The 23,755-nt window shown below is 31.7% G+C and overlaps 1 protein-coding gene across 1 annotated transcript in view; it reads left to right on the top strand.

Moving 5' to 3' along the window:
- The window catches only part of LOC117104882 (protein O-mannosyl-transferase TMTC2-like), a 55,455-nt gene that overhangs the window by 8,444 nt on the left and 23,256 nt on the right, over nt 1-23,755 (top strand). Inside the window, exon 2 of the mRNA XM_033245769.1 lies at nt 22,752-23,349. Coding sequence (XP_033101660.1) covers nt 22,752-23,349 — 598 coding nt within the window. The remainder of the gene's footprint in view (nt 1-22,751; nt 23,350-23,755) is intronic.

The raw sequence follows: 23,755 nt of genomic DNA, 5'->3' as shown, positions 1-23,755 counted from the left end.
CTTGCACCGATACTGATAAATAATTAACAAAAGTATTTCAAGATGATACGAAAATCTAAAAAATAAATTGCAGAGAGCGGATTCCCAGCTTCAGGAACTCAATTCATGATACAGTGGTATTGTTGTTACCTTTATTAGTCAAAACTAATATATTGGTTTGCTACTAAGTATTATTTCCTAGCATTCAAAGTTTGATCTCAGTTAGTATAGTATATCTTTAGATAGAGAACTCTACCTAAATTTGCCAGCATACTGAATTACAACTGCCATTAAAGTAGACTTGGAAATTTGTTACTGTAGAATCGCATCAATTTATTAGACGTCAAAAGATTAATAGATAATGAAAGGGACATGTATTAGGCATTTGTCTCGCTACAGTTACTAATAAATGATATTGAAGGCAAGCTTGATTTCAGATACGATGCGACTACAGATTGTGACAAAGAATATGATGTAGCAATTGCTTAATGCTGACATAGTTATAATACATGCGATACGATACTACTGTACCTGATATTTGATACTTTACAAAGATGTAACATTAAAATGGGGTGTCAGGAGTCCTCATCATGCAAATGTCAGCCACACAATATAATTCGGGAATATCATTTACTGAAACCAAATGTTAAGGAGTTCACTGGAGCTGAAGAAATCTTCATCAGATATTGAATCAATGGAAGACTATACATTGAATAATCTGATGTTTGTATTATGGACTAATGCGTAATGGAAACATTTTTAATAATTTGTCATATTATATATCATAGTGTGACAAGTTATGATTCGGTAAATGCAATTATAACTGATGGTATACAGTACCGTATCATTGCTTGTAATCTAAGTTGTCCTGAGGGCTGATTTGTACAATATTGAATATTGATTTGTGAATACCCGATAGGAAGCTGTCCCTGAAAGACCCCATTGGGTGAAATTCCCACTGGCAAGATTGGATGAAGCCTGTAATGGTACCATCCCCTAGGGTTGCATAAGGTGAAGGCCTCCCATAGACTGGTACAATAAATTCTATTCTATCAGTACATAGACCATGAAAATGCTGTTGAAAATGTGAGATATGAAGAAGTTAGTTGCATATCAACACACATGTTTATTATTCTATTAATAATATTCATATCAATCCAAATTAATATGGGGTTTTTTTTTTAACTACTGTATTTTGTAATCTTAGTTCTGGTTTCAAGGATAACTGCTGAAATAATAAAACTACCTGCAAAACATTTCAGCTGTGATGGCTGTTATCAATATGGCCTATAGGCTAATCCATTGTTAGCTATGTGATAGGATCTGTAGCAATACTGTAGTAGTATGAATTTACAGGAAGCCTGGATATAATTATTACGAATGTTAACAAATGAATGCTCAGTATTGCAAGCCTTTATCAATGCATATTATACTTACAAAAGTTCCCATACATTCTTGTCATTTTTAATTCAAGATTCGAGATTTCTTTAGTGTCCATAATAGGAGATTTCTGGCGGGAACAATACACGTAAATAAAGTATAAAAATAAATAAACAAACGTAAGTAGCTACCCAAGCAAACAGTGTATAAACTTATTTTACTGCTATATGGTATGTCTATTGTGTACTACTTGTATTCACATAGGCCTATAGCAGGGGAAGAATGGGATTCATGATTAATACTGGTCGAGTAATGGACGCTGAGGTGGTCGATAAGCACTCACATTTTTATGCTACGGGAATTGGAGACAGACTATTCAATACCTTTTTTGAGCACTTCAGATGCATTTTTATGGACACAGTTAAATATTATTTTTTGTTCAGTGTTAATCTCAACACTGTCACATTGTTTTCTTCATAAGCAACGTCAAATCCAGGTCATCTGACTTTGATCACCGATTATGTCCCTGAGTTATTTTCCTTGTACTCAATAAAGATGGTAATGTGAAAGAAATATTCTTATGGAAAACTCCCTTGCAACTTTTATGAGAAACTACAGGAAAACATATGCTGTATATTTGCAATGTTCTGTGATATTACACTGCGGACATTGATCGTCAGACTACAAGAATATAGGATAACATAGCCAATTTTATTTTCTACAGCTTGAAGATTTGATGGTTCTTATACAGATTACTATTAGTCTCTTATAACAGATTGGTTGTAGAATCTAAAGAGCTTTTCAGTTTTTATTTTTGACATGAAGTATTTGATGGTGGAGGTGGACTGTACCATCTAATAACATCTTCATCAAATTGCGCTATAAGTTACTGAGAATAAATAGCTAATGTAGATAGTAGTAAGATGATGTTAGGAAGCTGTCAACATTCACATTAGTATATATTTATTTGGATTGGGTCATTTGATAAACTTTATATCACTGATACTCTTATTTTATTATTATAAACATTCTACAGTAAACAGACCATATGTTGGCGAATAAAGTTACAGTACTGTATGTAGACCTACTACATGGTACACGTATTATTTCTTTCCCTTTTCTTTAAGGTTATGCCCCTTCCATTAACTTGTTGATGGATTTGTGCATCATTTACTTCAAGGGAATGGTGTAGTGAGACATGTTTTATTAGTGACTTTTAGAATTAGTGTTTAGAGTAAAGTATTAAATTTAGGCTTCCACATTGTACAGTACATATGTAATATTTTTTTCACTATTTGTTCTTTAAGGTTATGCCCTTCCATTAACTTGTTGATGGATTTGTGCATCATTTACTAAAAGGGAATGGTGTGGTGAGACATGTATGTTTAGTGATTTTTAGAACCTATGTGTCCTTATTAGAAGGCCTCAAATATATGAACACATAATTGTATGTAATCGACATAATTCTACAATAGTGTGTAGAATAGTATTTTGGGAATCGTTTTATTTGTATTGAAGACACATGCTGTGATTTCAGAATAATTTTTTGATATGAGGAAATTGAAGTTTTTAAATGAGTATTGTTGACTGTCAGATTCCAATCAATAATGTTTTCTCATATTTTATGTCTAGTAGAAATAGTATATCTTAATAGCAGTGTTTCATTTCTATCTGCACATGTGTCACTTGTTTATGCAATGTAACTTAAAGCCATTTATATGATTGGTAATTGACTCATTTCTATGCAATTATTGTTGCTTGTTATTTTCCAGTTCGCTCCCTTTAAAGGTTGATTGTTCAATTTTATTAACTGATGAAGTTGGCTGGGTATTGATGGAGGAGCCAAACAGCTGTCTACCTAAAACATACAACTCATACTACCGTACCATGTAATTTCAATTTACCTTAATGTATCTGTGTCCATGCCACCTGTTTCCTTCTTACTGCTTTGATGTAAATTGCTCTGCCAGTTAAAATAATTGTCATAAACATTGATGTCATTTTTCTCATCAGTAGTAATTAACTTATATGATATTGATCATGTGATCACAATAATTTGATCTGACAAATATCTGCCCACTAATATTGTGGATCATATTAAATTTTAGTATGTAAATAGAAGCAAATATTAAAAATTACATTCCTTTAGTAAATATAAAAGAATTATATATTTCTGTAGGGATTTATTTTTTAATCTAAAAGAAACCATTTACTTTCTGCTACACTTTTTAAATGTTAATTTTCCTGTTTTTGGTTTTCATCCTGAGGTTTTCATAAGAATGTGATGCTTTGGGGCAATATAACATTTTGGATTCCAGTTTTTAAACAAGCAAACATGTAGTTAACGCTAACATAGCTTTACATAATATTATCCCTATTTATTTGTATTTTTGTTTTTTATTGTCAAATTTGTATGCAATAAACAACACTTGAGCGGCAGATAAGTTTTGGATTAGAGACTGTTTGCAAAATGAGCGAAAAGTAGCCACTTTGTTTTCCATCAACATCATTACAAGCTAGGTACTGTAGGTAGCGTTGTGACAGGCAAATTATAAAAACTGTGAATATTGAATGGTTTTACGATCATGATTTGGAGTACTGAACGACTTACAGTCTGAGCTCATGAGTACCCTTGTTGCTGTTGAATTTTACCATGTGTTTTTTCTCGATAAAATCCTGTTTATGTGCTGACTGCTTTCACATAATATACTTATAGAGAAGTTCTGTATTATATACCTCTAGTTAGATTAGATGCATTTGGCAAATCAATGTAATAAAATGTTACCAATGATGCATATCGTTTATAGTGACACATAATTTGTTTAAAATTTTCCTTAAAGCAATTGAACAAAAATATCAGTTTAAAAGTTATAAATTAAATAATAAAAACACAAATTCTATCTTTTACAGTAGAAAGGGATTTTATTGGCTGCATACTAGATTAAATAAGTAGGCCTATGATGTAGCCTTCTTTTAAAGAACTAGAGATAGATTTTAAAATTTCTATAGCGCCGGTTAAAACAAGGTTGTCACTGCCTTACTAGCATTAATGAAATGCTGTATACTGATTATGATGCATAAAATCCATATCTTGAAAAAAAAACTCCATACAGTAGCTCTTTTCAATGGTGGTATTTACCAGCCAATTATTTTAGTTTTGATAAGGTGTTTGTCTCTTAAAACTTATTGGCCTATTGACTTGTGTTGTAGTATATTATTTACTGTTTTATATGTGCGGACCCCTGGAGAACAATGCTACTAGATGGCTTGGGTCATCCAGGATTAAGAAGAAATACCATAAATTTTAAAAAAAGGTATGTAAGCTTGTCATATATAAGTATAAATTTATTTGCTTTATCAGTATAGGCCTAGGCCTACAGGTTTAATACAGTTGAACCTCTATGTGAGACCACCTCTTGTAGGCATCCACATTCCTTAAGAGACTACTTGTCAAAAGGCTGTTTTGTTTCTTCAATCACTTCATTTAATTCTGCAACCACTTGTGGGCATAAAAATTTAGTATTTTACCTCTGGTAAGCGACTGTCACAAAGGTTATGAAATATTTTTTTCATCAAACAAAACCATAAACATAGTAATGATTACATTATTACTATTGTGTTGTATTGATTATTTTTATGTGAGAGTCAGACTCACGATTACATCGAGTTTGGGTCTCACGTAGTGTGTATTGAACTCTTGTGTGTGACCACTATCCCTAGACTGAGGGTGCTCACTTACAAGGGTTAAACTATACTGTCTTTCATATTAAATAGGTACCTGGTACACTAGACCTTCAGTTTCTTTGTATCATATGGAATTAGTTGTTTTTATAATTATATCATTTTAATGTTGCTAGGCTATGTACATTTTCTATGGTGACTAGACAGTACTATTTTTAACTCCATATTTTCATAACCATATTTGTTGGATTTTTCAAAACCAAGGATGGGTTCATAAAATATTTATCTCAGTTTTCTGCAAATATACTGAGGATTATGGACATATATTTGATTTATTATTCAGAAATTGCATATTCCCCCCAAACATTTCTAAACCTTGGGTTATTTGATATAATATCATAAATAATAGGATTATAAAGCTATAGGCAGATTGGTTAATTTTTCAATATGAATTTAGAGTGAATCAGACTGAAGGTCATTGCTTGAGTGATGGGCATGTTCAGCACAGCGTGATAAATGAAACATGTTTTGGCGTTTGTAAATCGTTTTTCTCGTCAGATAGACTGCAAAAACTAACACTTCTTCACAACAACAATACAGTACTAGTTATTGATATCATGCAGAACCAAAGTTTTTTTGTTTGTTTTGAAAAGTAATAAATCTAATTCATAATGCACCAAGGACACCTTAATATTTTTACATTGTGATCATTTTCCTTTCCTACGGAATTTGTTCTGCTTTTAGTTTAGTTGTTAACCCTTTCAAAGTAATAAATTATGTGAGTCTCATGTGCTCTTTGGTATGTTGCCAGTTTTTTTTTTTAAAGAGAAAAATGAGGTCTATGCTATTGTTTTTCTTAAGTAAAGATGTTATAACTCAATACCTATATAAGCCAGGTCTAGACACCTTGCCTATGAAACTATTTAAATTTCTGAAAGATTCTTTATAAAACTGCTAATTTGATAGGTCCTGCTATCTTTATCAATGTTTAACTAAAGCATATGCAGGCTTTAATAGAATTTGATAGGTACATATGAACTGTGGAGTACTATACATTTATTTATTTATATATTTATTTATTTAAAATTCAAGACTCGACAATGTGTCAAACACCAAAAACCATCAATATTGTCTTGATTTGGATTAAGTTGATAGATTGCTGATGAAAGAAAGGAGTGAAAGTTAGAAAAGAATGTGGCTGCAAATTGATATAGAAGAGAATTTATTTTTTTTAAATATTATTTGGTCTTACAGTATATCTTTTTTTTTTTGCATTATTAAATATAGTGCTCAATAAGATGATTTCATGGAATTTTTTAGAATGTTCTAGCTATCTAATTTACAAATGTGTTGCTGTTATCAAAATCAATTAATATTTGCAGTTTACATAAAACATGATTTTTCCATTACTTGTGCATGTCAGTCATTTTGTTGACGTGAAAGAAAATGTAAGTTTAATCACACAAATTTATCTAAAATCTTGTACTGCGTATATCGAAACGTAGGCGTTACTTGGGAAAAATAGTATAATTTGAGCATGATTTAATGTAAACTTTTTTTTGCACATCTAAAATTACTTAAAATACATCTGTGAACTGAACATTTTCTTATTAACCATGCCTTCTGGGATATCTTATGTCATCAACTACAAATGGCACAATAAGTATTTGTTATTGTCAACCCTGCTATGGTTGGTTGCTTAAATTTTTCATTGATCAAACAAACCAACAATGTGAATAATGGTTTCTACTTATAAAGCAGGCACCTTTGTCCAGCTTTGTTCTTCTCTTCAATATTTATTTACTGCATAGAAAGCATTGTGGTGAAGTTAAACTATACCGGTAGCACTATTGACCTATACATTGTAGTATAATTTACGTTGTTATAGACTAGAGTAAATGAAGAAAATCCATGTTATTACTTATTATTTTGTATAGCGTACTAGCTGTAGATAATAATAGAAAATAATTAAAGTGGCATCATGGATGTAATAACTATTGGAATGGAAAGAAATTAACATTTTATAGCAAAGAGATACTAACTGTATATTGTAATAATACACACATGCATATAAAAAAAATTGGATTTTCAGTTCGAGTCCAAAAAGGTGGTCATGGAGTAAATGAAAGTAAGCTCAATTCCCAAAATTAGGCCTGTCTGGTATAAGCCCATGCAGATGTACATTTTTCATTACTAGACTGTATATTTCAAAATTATATTTGATGTAATAATTTTTAATATGTAAATACAGTACATTCATGACTTGAGAATTGGGCAGTACTAAAATATGTACTTATTTTTAGTGTATACATTAAGGAAAACATGTGTAAAGTTGAAGATTTACGCTATTCAGTATGATAGAATCCCCTTGTTATCAAGCTATATTGTACAGATTTACTGAAACTACAGTAGTGTTTCATCTTTATTTAATGATATTATCCTGCCAAATGTAGAACTTCTTTAGTGGATCATTTTCTCTTGCCTATTCAGAATCGTAAACAAAGTTCCTACTGCTGTCATTGGTACTTGGAGTCATAATTTTCGCTAACTTAGACCATGCTCAGACCTGCTTATGTTGTTGAATTGCCTTGGAACTACTCAACGTTGGTGATCACATTGACTCGGCATAGAAAATAGAAAACCTCTGCTGCTAGCCCACCCTAGGCTAGGCCTACCTTGGTAGGGTTATTTGTATGCTTAGTGAACATATTGTACACAAGTTACAGTTTATTCACAAAACAATCCATCGTTTGAATGACTCTGCATTAGTGTTCTCTTTAAACATTCCTGTATGCTCTTTTCATACGAACAACAGTAGTGTTTGATTGATATGCAGCAACTTTTTATCAAAATTTGGCATTATCAGGCAAGAAAATCAAGAGTGACAATTGTTAAAAAGAAGCTGTGATGTTTAGTGAATTCGGCAGATGATAGATCAGTAGTTACGATTTTTCACTGACATCATGGAGGTTCAACTTTGCAGATTTTTCAGAGATGAATATCATGGAGACAGCTACGTAGTGCAGTAATTGATGTAGTGACATTGTAGCTATTTTATGGAAACCAGGCTTACAGTGCTTTTTAGCATATTATGGCTTAGATTTTTAAAGATGTGCAGGAAATGTCCGATTCTGTATCACAGTCAATTTTTTTCTGAATTAGGCCTACCACTTTCACGATTTCACATACATATATAAAGTCCAATTTATATTTTTTTTTAATTGAAAATTTCTCTATGTATTAATTGAAACAATTAAGTTATGTAAATTATAAAGTAAGTTTTGTGAGTAGTTTGAGTAAATTTGACATTATGTCAATCTCATTCTGATCGTAAAATATCGTGTACTCTTTGATCCTGTAAATCAATTATTCTCATCATCATCAGCATCTTGTGGCAACAACCAAGATCCAGTTCACCAAGCAGCGCCAGAAATCTTTGTCTACATTATGTTTGGTAGGTATTCAATTTCCTGTATGTCTGTGCCAATCACATCGAAGCAGTTGAATGGTGTTTCTCCTCTATTGGGATGCTGAAGTCTCAAACATTACATCAGGTGTGACCTTGTCTATTGCACGATAGAAATGACCAGCAAAACGTCTCAAGCAGAAATTGGTGAAAATGTTGTAAATCTTCTTTTTTTTTTGGTCTTTGAGTGAGATAATGTCTTTCATATATAATCATCATGAAAATCATCTGATTTGTATTTGCACATTTACAGTAGATATTATTTAAACAGTATGGATAATATTATTTAATTAAAGTTAAATTCCAAATCTATTAAAACTTTAACAGTGCGTGTTAGCATTATAGTAGTAGAGAATTTGTTGGCCAAATATTGATTAACATTGACATCCCAAAATGTAAAATAAATTAATGGTCACTCAATGCAGCAATAGGGAATCGGAATGCAGATATATTTTATAGTTAGTCTAATATGAATTGTGGTGCCTACTACTAATAACCCTTATGCCGTAATTTATGTAGTTAAAAAATCAAAATTCATTTACCATACTTTAAATAAAATTTTGCCTTCAGACTAATCGTCTTGAGAATAATAAATAAATAGATGCTATATGTCAAGAAATATCATTTGTGGTTAATGATCTATAAATAATTCAATTCAAATTGCATTTTATAAAAGAAAATATGTAAAAAAGAAGTTTGGCTATTGCATAATATTATCAATAGCAAACATAACCTGCAAAATGTAGCTTTTATAAAACTTCAAGTATTGTCTGTTAAAACACTTCAAAAATAAAATGTGACAAAGCATGATTCCATCCTATACTGTACTTGTGGCATGTATAGTTGCTGTTGGCTTCCAATTGGAAATTAGATCTGAAACATGTTCTCATACAATAAATAACTATCACTATATAACATTTGCATAGATCATTAAATTTGCAGGTAGTCATTTTAAGGATTTTTGTATTAAAAAGGTCAAAATTATTTTGATCTATTGGAAGCTATAGAAGTAATAATAATATATCTTTTTAAATGAGCAAATTTGTTTACATTTTTGAGGATTCAGGCAGACTTGGTGTCTGATGTCCCCGACGAAAAAAGTGGACATGGTCAGGCATCACCCAAAATATGTCAAAGTGTCCCCAAGGGGGTGTAGCCCCAAAAAAAATGATAATTGAGGGGTTTCGAAGGCTTCTTTAATAAATTTTAGAGTAATAATATGTAGAAAAAACAAATAAATTTTTTTTCTCCCTGAAAAAAGGTTTTTTTTATTCCTGACGGGGGCCCTAGCCCAGGCGCCAGGGCCCTAGCCCTCCCGCCCCCCCCCCCATGCTGGCACCACCCCTGGGTCCAGGAACTTTTCACATTCCATCACAGACAGCATGAATATTTAAGTTTAATGTTTTGGCTGCACTGATAATGTATCTACTGCTTCCATTCAATAATTATGGTAAAAATGTTATTTTTATTGTAATTATACAGATGTTTTTTTTTTCTATTTGTATTGCATTGGGAGTATAAAATCTGTGTTTATACCTGCATGATGTTACCATAGCTCTTAGATCTAGTGTAAGGCCAGTTGGCAGCTTCTGAGAGGTCATTTTGATAGGTTATCTGGAACTTCATTTCTCAGTAATGGTGAAGAATAATTATGTTTTTGGTGGTAGAGTAGTCTAGCAAAAATAATGATTAATTTCTACATCAATAATTTCAAGTTTTAGAAGACCATCAATCTATATCATATGAAAATGGTGTGGAATGCATTCCAAGTTCAAATATGAGTACATATTTTATAAGGATTAAGAAAATATTCGTGCATTAAAAATATTTACTCACTTTTTGAATTATAGGCCTACTTTTTAAATAAGAGCTTTTAAATAATTCCCCAATAAATTTTCAAGGGGATTATTTACATTTCTGCTTCCATTCCTTTGTCTAGCCATTTGGCATTGGGAAATACATGCTAGTTGTGTCAAAAGTTGAAATATTTGTATAAAAGTAGTATTTGGTTAATGATACTAAATATTTACAATTCAATTGATTGTAATTTTTTTTCTGTTACCAACTGTTGAAATGGCTCTATTAAAAATTAGAATCGTAACTTCCTCTCCTTTTCACATTTTTTTCCAATTTGGTTTAGAGATAATGGTCTAATATTTGTTTTTTTCAGGCCTATCAAAATTTAGGTCTAGAGAACAACATAGTCTGTCAAATCGCGAAGTGGTTTCCCACTGATTGTGTTCTATCAGGATCAAATCCCTGGTCTTATAAACGCCATCCCACATGCAAGTTAACTCATAAGAATATTTTACCTTGGCAAAATTTATGAAACAAATTGTATGAAACGAAAACAGATGGGTACTTGATTTGTTAAGCTGCAGCGATGGATCCAGGATTTGAAAGAAGGTTCGAAGCAACAAAAAAAACCAACATAAAAGGGGGTTCTCCTCTCCGGGAAAATTTTGACTCCTAGATGGCCGGAAATGAGCTTTCCCGACCTCTGAGAAGTATTTTAATAACCTTTAAGTTCTTCAAAATTCAAGGTTCCCCCTCTTGAAAAAGGTCAGGTAATTTTACCTCATTCTTTAGGCCTATACATAGAGAAAAAAAATCATAGGCAATAAAGTATTATATTCCAACAATAATTAGTAGTTGGGTACATACCACGGATCGATCAACCGAACTTTAGTACATAAATTATAACGATGTCGAACCAAAAACAGTGTGCATAATTCTATTTAATTGAAGGCTAGTTGGGCTAAGCCTAGTCTGTCTAATACGCCAACCTATGCCAGGTCAGTTAGCATGCCTTTTGTAAGCCAGGACCCAGTTTTTACGAACCCATTGAAACCCCCCCCCCCGATCCGCCACTGAGCTGTTTACATATATGCCTAATTCTGTGTATGAAAAATACTTGAAATGGTGCCCTAATATACTATGGTGTATTATTAGTTAACAATCTTTTACAAATGGATTAACCACAAGGCCAGATCCATGCTCCACATTTCACACAGTTGGAACGGCAAAGACCCAATGTTTGAGAGATGTACAAAAACCTATTAGTCTGATCTTTTGACTGCTATTAAAGAGCATAAAGGCAAGTAATTTACCTAAGTATCTACTGAAGACTGAAGTTGACCATCAAGGTATGAAGGTCTTTAACCATCAATCAAATCACATATCTTCACACTGACCCTTTGTTAAAAGTAGCAAACATGGTGCCTAATACAAGTCATTAGTGCTATTGTTTGCAGAAGTTTGAATCAAGCTTAAGTTGACAAGATTGTGATAATGAGTGAATAGTACTACTGCATTTGTAATTGATGAATAAATTGGTTGCCAAGGTTTACTATGCTCTTAAGAGCTCATCTCCTTCATTCATGTAATCTGCTAGTATTGATCAAGAGAAAAACATTGAATAGTCCGACAACATTTGCATTGTTTTTCAACCGTTTATTTCCCATTCAAGGATTCTATACATTTATTCATTCAATTCCAGGTTATGGCATTTCTATCTTTGCAAGAGAGTTGAACAATTAAGAGATCAAAAGTCGATAGTTGAATTACTACAGTACATCACAATGCAAAGGCCATAAAAAACTAAAAACAAATTATTCTACAAACTTCGCTTTGTATTTCCAAAAATAAAAGGTTATTTATAAATTTTGTTTTCATAGTACAAGTAATAAGTATATTGTATTGTACATTTGCAAGGATTTTACAAAGCAAAGGTAATTATTTTTACTATGGGAAGCAACCATGAATGTCCAATATGCACAACTTGAGTGTCACTCTTGAAAAAGCTTCACACCAAACGTCATTAAGCACCACTCTCGAATAAGTGCTGCGGCTGTTATTAGAAATAATGAATAAATGTCTTGGTGCAAAATTGAGAGAACATTACTGAAAATGCATATCATCGGGACGTTTTCAAACTAATGATTCCAACCATTCAGAAAGGTCTATACTACAAATGGTATAATTTTAAAACATCAATAATTTGTAACAAGTGCTGCTCTCAACGATTAAGTACTTTATAATACTATAAGTACCGCACTGAAGCCTTGAGAAAAAAGTTTTTGAGTGCTGCAGCACTTAATGGGTCATTACTGTAGATAGGCCTCGTTTCTACTGACAACTTTAATAAATAAGGTTGAAATAAATTCTATAACCTTTATTTTGTTGACAGTGAATGTGGATCCTTATTATAAAGGGTTGAAAAAATATTAATTAATTGTTAAAATGCCGTTTAAGAGGTTTTGATGAACATTTAGCTGCAACACAAAATAGGTGGTCTCAAGTGAATACAAGATAGACTTCTGGCGCAGACGTAATAATACCAGACAGTTTCATTCGATTCAAGCCAATCTAATGTGATAAAAGGCAACAAGTTATGCACCAATGACATTGCGGTAGTTTTTCCAATTATGGTTATTCTATTGTGGGGTAGGGGGGAAAGTGCAAGGTTGGGTAACTGGAAACATCTACAGCTCCCACGTTTGTAAGAATCGCACATTGCGATTGTTACTCTGCGGTTTTTATAGTAGCATACAGACTTTTAGGCCTATTGTTAAGTTTGGCCCATGTGCCGTTTTATTTCCTTGATTCCATATTTCCGCAACGATGATTGAGGTTTGTTATTTTTTGAGGCGAGCCCAAGCTTGACTAGTAAATGAGTTGAGTTGAATAGCTTAGTGGTTAAGATGCTTGCCTTTTATTCCCAGGGTCCTGGGTTCAATTCCTATAACAGCAGCACTTTTTCTCACTACTAAAACAACTCTACTCCCTAAAAGAATCTTTGCTGATAAAAGCATCACAATATTTCATTTTATTTAGAGGGCCCCTGAACATCAGTCGACCTAGGATACGCTAGAAGGGTCACCCTCTATAAATGGTTTCAAAGGAATGGCTCTATGGTCAATTATATGGCATTTTGTCAGGAACCAGGCAGCATCCTACTAAAATCATGAAATTTTCAATAGAGGCCTGAGCCAGTTAAAAATGTAAGATTATATTGCATTTTGCGATATTGTATACCATTCAGGATTCTAATAATAAAGCAAAATTTTCGTAACTTGTGTAGTGATACTCGTGTTTGTCATCTTTTATTTGTTAACCTACTTTTAAAATTCTGCTTAGATCGTGGGAAATGAAAAACCCAAATTTCAGATTATAGTAATTCTTGTTTAATATATTCAGATGATTTATAACTTCATCCTATTTCAATTGAAAATTTGCATCCAATTACACTGGTTTTGAAACTGACCTTGTAGGTATTTTCACTACAGTACATCAAATGTACAAGAATTTATGTACAATCGTAAAAATTCCTTCAGTAGGAGTAGCAGAAGCTGCTATTTTTGTGTTTGATATTTTGTGGAAGAATCAAGACAGTTTTTGAATATCAAATAACAATCAGCTCATATGTGAAAATGTCAAATGTTTGTATCTTCTATCTATTTTAATATTTTGTTAACATTTTCAACCAATGTTAATGCTATTAATCTTGAGATATGAATTGTGAAGTTATGATGTCCATTATAGTTTAAAGGACGAAATAAACATAAGTTGTGCTACCTTTTCAGAAAGGTTACTCTACTGTGTTAAGTATTATTAAATCACATATATTTTTTACTTTATAATAGGAAATTAGAGAATGGTTGAAGTATTATTTTTTAATAGGTTGTATAATTTTCCAACCAAGTGGTAGTGCTTTTCATTTTAATGTATATGATAATAGTTTGGAATCTAGGCACAGCATATTTACACAGATTTATCACTTGGCCACTCATCGACCGTTTGGCCTATTTACTGTACTTTACAATGTACAGTGTGCAATGTATTCTTTATTTTCATATGTAAATGTATTAAAATCAATAATTTCTTTATTGTTGTGTGTAAATTGTTGGTTTGCAAAGAGTACTGTACATGTAATGTATGCAACCATTAGACTACTCTTGTCTACTGTATGTTGGCCCTCTAGTAATACTTTATTAACAGTATTATATAATAACAGTCTAACGTAAAACTGGAATGCGTGCAGAATACATAATATTGGTACGACATGATTTTAAGTTCAAATACAGTAGTAGATAATTTACCTCATATTAAGGTTAATGGTTGTCTTGGTTTTGACATGAACCAACCTGATTATCTTTCCATTATAGCTACTAAGGATTTGAAGTATACAAAGCAAATTTTACCCATCAATGATCCAATTTCCATAGAAATATTTCTGAGTAAAAATTCAAAATTTTATTCATGATTTTGGAAAGCGCTAACTATCTCTCGTAAAATGCTTGATTGTTGATGATAACAATATTGGACGTCAATTATGTAAAATGATGAGACTGACAAAAGAAATTGTCTTTGAAATGATCTACTGCTTCATCTTAAGTGGTTGCATCTAAGCAAGTCCAGATATCATATAACCAGCATTAGGCCTGCTACAGTAAGGTATTTTAAAGTCTTGTGACCGGCAGCTCTCTTTACTGATAATTAAAACTGAAAAGTACAGTTTCATATTAAATTTGACACCAGAATTTACAGCCTGAAGTAGTTGTAAGACTGTTTGCAGATCTAGATGGCAAATTCTAATTTGAAAATTTCAGCAAACTGGCTTCTCAATTTCAGAATGTATATTTACGTCTGAAAAGTATGGTAAGTTAAACCTTTTAAATTTTGAATACTTCCCCGACTTAGTACTGAAATTATATACTCCAATTTATATCTTGGCTGTTGAATTTGAGCAAACATTTTACACGGTGTTTGATAGTGGATATAAATCAATGAAATATATTGCGAGATATGAATATGAAATAGGAAAGGTTATAAAGATTGGAATGTGGGTAAGATTCCTTGCTGGCCAACACTGACAGCTTTATGATCAATGATTCCACATGATGAATCTAAGTGCCAATAATATTACACTGCTTAATACATTTCTGTTTTTAAGTGCATGCTTAGCTTTGAATTCATTACCTAGAAATACAATATTCCTTAATACTTCACAATGCATTTCCTTAATATTTGTTTTAAAAGGATATTATTTTACCAGTTGTTTCTGTATTTTATTCTTCTATACAAAGCCATTTTTTTGTTCCTCAATAATTCAGATTTTTACCAGATCTGTGTCTGATACACTTTTGCATAGTTTAGATTTTTTATGATGTTTTAGATGTTTTATTATAATATTTTTTCAGGTTTATATAATTTTAATAATTTTTATGCAAGTTTGAACTTCTGTTCATTTAAGACGAGAGGTTCAAGGGGTCTATCTGGCCAGGATCCCTTTCAGAAAACCTCTTTCTGTAAAATTCCTTCCCTAGGCCCCTTTTATATTGAATTCCGAGATCCACCACTGAAGACCAGGCTTGGATACCAATATTTAAATTTGGTTCTGATTGTTTAGCTCCTCCTATAACCCTCACTCACATGACAGAGAGTCAGGCAGGTTAAAAGATTTTATCCATTGCATGTTGGTTTGTGCTATACTGTGACTCATGTGAGTCTCCCAGGAGCCTAGCCAAAGTTTCCAATTTAAATTAGAAAGAGGACAAGATAGAAATATTTTGTTCTTTTAACATAATAAATAGTTGTGTATAATGTTGTTATAGTACCAACAATTGTAATTTTGCTTTAAACAAAAGTGATTTTCACAATGTATTCATTTACAGTTTAAATTTTTGAATTATTGTCCAAGTGTAAAGCCATCTCCTTTTGTACTTTTCTGGGAATTTTGTAGCCCCTCCATCTATTCATATACTCTGTATAATATAGTGTAAGTAAATATATTTCATATTTCTATTTCCTGCTTTGTAAGAATATTCTGTATAAAAATGAGTACATAATGAAATAGTAAAAACTATAAAATGTAGAATTGTAAACACAGAATCATGTTGGCTTGCATCACTTTCTTTTGAGTTTCTATTCTAATGATTTGTGTGTTTCCAATAGTGCTTAATACCTCATTAGAATATGTAGGTTGTGTAGAATATAGATTAACAGTAGGACTGCTTTAATATATCTCATCAAGAAGCTACAAGCTCTTTAGAGTATATTTTCTTAAATAGTAATACACCTATTGTCCATCTATGTTCTCTGTAAATACAGTAGCTGTGCACAACGTACGAGCAACAGTTGTAATAATGAGATGAACCTGTATTTGTGTATGAGTGTTTTTTTACATCATTATTAACAACATAGCTTAACCAGTAACAAAAATATCTATCTGTCTACTTTGATATGTCATTTCGTCTTCTTCTCTTTGTTGTTTATACAGATGTAGAATTAGCTTTCCGTCTGTGTATTGATATTAAAATAAAAAAAGGTATAGTAACAGTTAATAACATGGTCGAAAAACATATGTTCACCAATTATCGAATACATTTTATAATAATTCTTCTGTATTGGTTACATAGACAAATACATTTGCTGGTAATCAATTTAAGCATCTGTAAATCTACAAAATGTATTTTTTATATGAAATACTAATTTGCCACCTTCATTTGTACTCCCACACTACCTTCTCCCTCTTCCAACCTACATCCCCTGCACTAATATGAAGTAGTCCTGGACAAAGTTCTAGATATACTATCATTTATTTCATAGATATGCATTGATATACACTCTCCTGAGAGGTCTGTTAATGACATGGTTTATCTATTTTAGCTTATTTTATGTTGGTTGATTAAAATTGTGTTATATATATGTCATAAATTCCTCCTGGATTGTTAACAAATTGATCAAGATGATCTGGTAATAAAGAAAGAACTGTACCATTTAGAAGCATCTAGCTGTCGATCTGTTCAAAATAGAGTTTGTTTCATTTATTTCTTCACACACATAATATACATAATACTCAGGAACACATATCAAGTGAAGTAGAACTAATAATAAAATGCATAGATAAATAAAAAAAAAACATGTTAGAAAGCACTGAAGTCAACATTTGAATGAAAGGTAAAGAGAGTGTGAAAGGAAGTTAAAATAAATAACTTTAAGCCATGACTACCTAACGAAAATCAGATGTATGTAAAAAAGAGGCCAAGTTTAAAACAAGAAAAAATTAATGTGGATTAACAAAAACATTGCATAGTAAAATAAATAAATAAATGTGAAAAATGAGGTTAAGGAGAAAACCAAGAAAAGTTTTCACGTTCACATAGCAGTTATCAATAATAATAAATATATACTCACCATATGCCTGAATCAAGTATTAGATTAATACTGTTTCATATCCATCATTCTAGAATGTGATCACTATTTCTCATGGAGTTAAATTGTTAAGCCGGGAACTGACTGCTCCTGAAGGTCTTCGGCCGATGCGATTATACGTAGAATGCTATGCCATGATGCACGCGCAATGGATCGTTTTTAATGACGATCCGTTCAGACTGTCACCGATAATCAGCAGACAGCATCACATAGATCCAACGTCACAGAGTTAGATCCGACGGCCATACGGCAGAGTGTGCGCCCGGTTTTACTAACTTGTTACAATATGAAAGTAAGCTTAGAATTAACATCAATATTCTTTAAATGTCATTCTTTAAATCTTGTGATCTATCTTTAAATGAATTGTGACAGATTCTGTTTGAATCTGCGCTATGTTCTTTAAAAAAAAAGTTGAGTTTTATTTGCTTACTTTTGTGTGCTGATAAAAACCTATTAACAAATTTATCTTGAAGATTAATATTATCAGATCTCATTTGTTTAATTCCAAGTAAATATTCTGTACTAGTATAATTACTAGAAATAGATTAATAATATTAGCAAGGTGGTTTGTCCTATAATTTAAAAAAGTATCTTGCAAAGTTGAAGACAATTTAATTGACTGTGTGAAATTTCAGAGTGCTCACATTTAGAAATGTCTGGATGTAGGTGGCAACACTATAATAGAGTACAGTAATAGCAAAGCTGTGTCAGGTGACATCTCCCTCTCCACCTTGCTGACTATTCGCTTTCTGTACATATACATTTTTCTATTTGTATTAGGAAACTTCTTTTTTGGGTGAGTATTGATAGCCTTAGGTACATTCTGTTTACTTAACAAAAACAAAAACAAAATTTTTGCTTGAAGTATATATCATGTAGATATCATTTTACTTGGGTTTACAAACATAAATTTTTCTTCCAGTAGGCACAATCACTTTTATTTGTGAAATATGGCTGTAGATGCATTCATTTTGTGTAGATATCATTTTACTTGGGTTTACAAACATAAATTTTTCTTCCAGTAGGCACAATCACTTTTATTTGTGAAATATGGCTGCATATTTATTTTGTTTCCTCAAACAAAGAAATGGCCAATAAAATATTTTGTTTTCTCTAGTGTATAGGCCTTTCTTCCATAAAATTTGAATAAATTATTATCATGTGAGAAAAAGTAATAATTAATGCATTTTATCAGGTAATTAAAATAAAAATAAAATAGTCTTTGATTAATTTGCCATTGTCATATTGTTTTGTTAGTTATTGATGTGTAATATTGTTGTACAAAGGTCAGTTTGCTATCGATTTATATATTTTATGAGCATCGGTAATAAAGACTTTCATTATTCAAATGTTGCTAGAATTATTCTAATTGGCTTTGTTTTAGATATTAATGAAATATGCATTGAATATAACATGTACGTGTAATTTTTGATAGCTCATTATTCATTACCCGTTAAAATGTGCAGTGCCAACTCGCAACTTCCTGAGACGTGAATAAATGTCTCCTATAGGTGATGTTATTAGTCTGTAGTTTTTAACTTGCTGAGACGTGAATAAATGTCTCCTATAGGTGATGTTATTAGTCTCTAGTTTTTAAGTTTGTGGATTGCTTTAATCTGTTCCCTAGGCCTAGATTAGTGGAAATATTTTCTAATATATGTAGTTAAATATGAACACATCTGCAATTAGATTTGCACCAAGAAAATTCAGCATGGCATATGTAGCCTAGTGTTTAATCTTAGCTCACATTTTTGAGCAATAGTTTTCAACTACATGATCATAGAAAAGTCTGTACATCAGCAGAAACTATTTTACTAAAACTAAAACTAAATTATTTAAATGTATGTTGAGGTGGTTGAATTAGTGGTTGTATAGGTGTACTTTCACCTGATTTCCTCTACCTTTGCTAATTTTGTTTATTCTATGTTGTGAGCTGAATATAAATTTATTTGGCCTTTTTAAATGAGATTTTTTTTAATTTATTTAATTTTTTAGATTTTTTTTTTTTAGATTTACTTAAAATGTTTACCATTGTTTAAATTTTTGTGAAAAAAATTAGATTTTCTAAATCAGTTTTTTGGATATTGTTACTTCTTAGTGGATTTTTATGTCTTCCGTTTTTTAAATACTGCAGCGGATATTACACAGCAATATAACAGTCACATTCCAAAAATGCACATATTTTCCATTTCAAATATTGAGAATTCTGTATGGAAATGTCATTTATTTTATGAGTTAAGAGAAACCTTTAATACATTCTAGGTGTATCATCTAGGGTTTTTTTTTCATATCATTCGTCACTTGATGTATTCCATGCGGTTTCATAAACATTTTACATTCTACAATGTATAGGACAACCCGCTGTCATGAGCTAAAAAAATATGAAAAATATAATTCACTATTTGAATTGTAAACTTTTTTATTTAAGTTGGTAGTTTTCTATATAAAATTTTAGAAAACAAATAATTATAAATGGTGATATTATTTGGCATAGACCAGTAGCAATGCCAGGTTCTAGAGGGCTATCCACGAACCATAGAACCCCCCCCCCCAATGCCATTTCCAAGCATCCACACATGCATATTCTTAAAACTTGTGTCAACCCTGTTATGAACCTTTGACCCCTTATCAAGGAATCCCAGGCGCTGGCATTAACCTTTAATGTTTTGCAATGATTTTAAGGATTTTTGTTGTGTAAAGCCTTTTAACTCAATGAAAACCAAATTGTTGTGATCTTTGTTTCTTTGTGAATAATAATTTTGATTAAATATTGAGGTTTTATCCACAAATAGTATGTTTTTAAAATATTTCACACATAAAAAACATACACAACCCTGAAATCGAAAAATGATGAATGGAATGCCAACACACATTTGGTTAGCAATTAATATTACAGAGTAGTAGTATGTGCAGTAGATTGTTTATGCTAGTGCTATCTGTCTTCATTGTGTTGCTGTAGGCCATGTAATGCATGGAAATTCCCTGTGCATGGCCCTACACATCATAAAGTAGGCCTTTTTGTATATTTCTATACTGTACATATATGTATGTGCCAAATGCATTATGAAATCAAATCCTAATTTTGTTGTTAATATTTGTATTCATGATAAAGCATTTTTATTGATGTAGCACTTGGTTGTTAATATGTTATTAATCTTACTATTCATCATCATGATATGACTCTGAGCAAAATGTGATGTTGCAAAAATGAACTTTGCCATTGATTAAAATTGCAGCAACGTTCATGTTTACAACTACATTATTCATTGCAAAGTATAGAGTTAGCCTACTTATACAATGTCCTATTTATCAAATGCCGATGCTTAGAAGCATTGGTCTGCTATTTTAATTTTTACCTGCAAAATATGTTGTCAACATAAAACTACAATGTTTATGTTGAACCAGCCAGGAAGATGTAAAATCATGATGATACTGATACTTGCATTTGCTTGGCTGTCCTCTTTTTGTGCTACTGTTTTGGGATTGTGAGAATGATAGGTGTGTACTAGGGAGGGATACAGGGTTTTGTTCAGTTTTGCCACTGCCTTTTTTTTTAACAGAAAAAAATACAAAATACCATTAAAATACTAAATGTTAAAATATCTTGTAATAGTGCATACTGAACAGAATAATATCACTGCTAGATGCATATTATCTGTATAATTACTTTGCATCTAGGCCTACACTGTATATGAAAACTGGGATGTCCCCCTCTTTAAACAAATTCTAGATCCCTGAAAGATGCCCATAGATAAATAGTAATAGTAGTAGTATAGTATAGTATTCAGAGAGACTAGGTCTTATAGTCAGATTATACAATATATTTCTAGGCCTACATGTTGAGAGAAAATTTTGTATTTATGTGAGTCAATTGTACATGAATAAAAGATGAGAAACAGACTTTTCCCTATCATCCCATTTGTATTATATTAATCTTTTCATTTCTACATTCCAATTCCAAACTTTGTGTTAACTGCAATGCAGGATTTGGTTATTGATTTTGACGCATTATTTAGAACTAATGATGCGCAGTAATTTCATCATTCTAAATGACAGAGTCAACACCAGATTGACAGATTTAAAAAATACAGAAGAGGATTTCACAGTGGCTGGACAAAATTCATAATTAGATAATCAGTCGATGCATATGAGCTCTGAGAATACATTTTTAACTAAATATTTGCATGTATTGGATTGGATTTGTCAGGCCAAAGAATTGTATTGCTACATTTTGTTACTAATAAAAATCTATTGTTCCCTGATTTATTGTACCTTATTGTTCTTGCATTTAGAACTCTGTGGTTCTAGAACAATATATAAATATGACCTACTGTATTGTTCGTATAATTTATACTTCTTTTCAGCATTTATTTGAACCTGTATTGCTACAAACAGTGTAGCAATTGGCATTTATTTTTGATAAATATGTTAATGGTCCATTTTTAAAATGAAGCTGTTTTGGTTTAGTAATAGTGTTACCATGGTCTTCCAACTCTACATTTATATAATATAACATTTAATTAAAAAACAAAACTATGTTTTGAAAAAGTAATTTTAATAATATAGTTCATAAGTGCAAAAGAATCGGTGTACAGTATATACTTATTATTGTGATTGGTATTGTGCTTTTCATCACTTATTTTTAATTACTTTTTTATTGAGTGTATTTATATAGACCAGCAAATGCCATTAAAGTGCATAATGCAATTTGTATAGATAAGCTATTGTACAATGCACCTTTGTTATCTTGGTTTCTCAAGCAATTGACTTTACATTATTGCAATACTTTACTACCATGCAATTATCATAACCTAAAAAATTGCCATAGGAAAATTCCAGAATATTGTTGATATGATGATGTAGACCTATGTTTTTAATTTCAATATTGAGCTTTTTCTTTTAGTCATATACAACAAATATTTTATGATCATGTTATATTTTACATACAAATGTCTGGAACAAATTAGTTTATTTTAGCAAAATTTCTCTTATCTTTTCCTCAAAAATATATTTCTTTATTTTATTTCAGACGTGCAATACAAAAGAACCAAGACCTTTTACCGGATTCTCCAATTTCAAATATCTTTTATGACGACTTTTGGGGAACACCACTAATACACAGCGGTAGTCACAAGTCCTACCGGCCAATCTGCGTTCTAACTTTTCGACTAAACTATTTCCTTGGTGGTTTGAATCCATTTGGATATCACCTAGGCAATGTACTTTTACACTGTCTCACCACATTGCTATTTACTTACACTGCAAGACAATTCCTAAATCGAATGTTCCCAACAATTTTTGCAGGTTTGTTATTTAGCCTTCATCCTGTTCACACGGAAGCTGTTGCGGGGATTGTAGGCCGGGCGGATGTTGGCGCGTGCATGTTTTTCTTAGCTTCGTTTCTCTGTTTTATTAATTATTGTAAGCATCGAGATATATCTGAAGAAGTATCAACTCAGAATATAGCAATCAAAAAATGGTTGTATCTGTTCGGTAGCATGTTGTTCACGTTGGCAAGTATGCTGACAAAAGAGCAAGGGATCACAGTCTTAGCAGTTAACATCACCTACGATATGTTTATAAAACACGGAACAAGGTTGCAAGATATTTGGACGATACTATTTAAGGTATTAGAATTTTTTATAATTATTCTTAAGATGCATTTTTTTTTTGACTTGCTAATTTTTATGCATTACACTCCTTTGCAACCAATGTCGATTCTTATCCCTCCAGGATTCAACATGTAAAAGTATACTTCTGTTAATATCTTCATTTATTGCTGCGAAGCAGCCAATTCATATTCTTGACAGCAATTTGACCTCTGAAAGGTCATTGTTTGTCAAAAAATAAGTGCCTAATACGACTGAAAAGCGGAGTTTCCTTCTTTCATTTTGCCGGGTAAAATCAATTACTTTAGGCGACGTTTGTAGACTAACCTACTCGTACCAACGTCCTCATGTCGCACTAGCCTTCCTACTCTAGGCCTAGACTAGCTAGGATGGTATAGGCCTAGCCTTGAAGGGATGAAGGTCC

The sequence above is a fragment of the Anneissia japonica genome, unplaced genomic scaffold (genome assembly GCF_011630105.1).
Source record: "Anneissia japonica isolate Jap-2015-1 unplaced genomic scaffold, ASM1163010v1 scaffold287834_len5846547_cov211, whole genome shotgun sequence".
Classification (NCBI taxonomy): Eukaryota; Metazoa; Echinodermata; class Crinoidea; order Comatulida; family Comatulidae; genus Anneissia; species Anneissia japonica.
The sequence above is the reverse complement of the archived record's forward strand: the minus strand, read 5'-3'. Positions and strand labels throughout refer to the sequence as shown.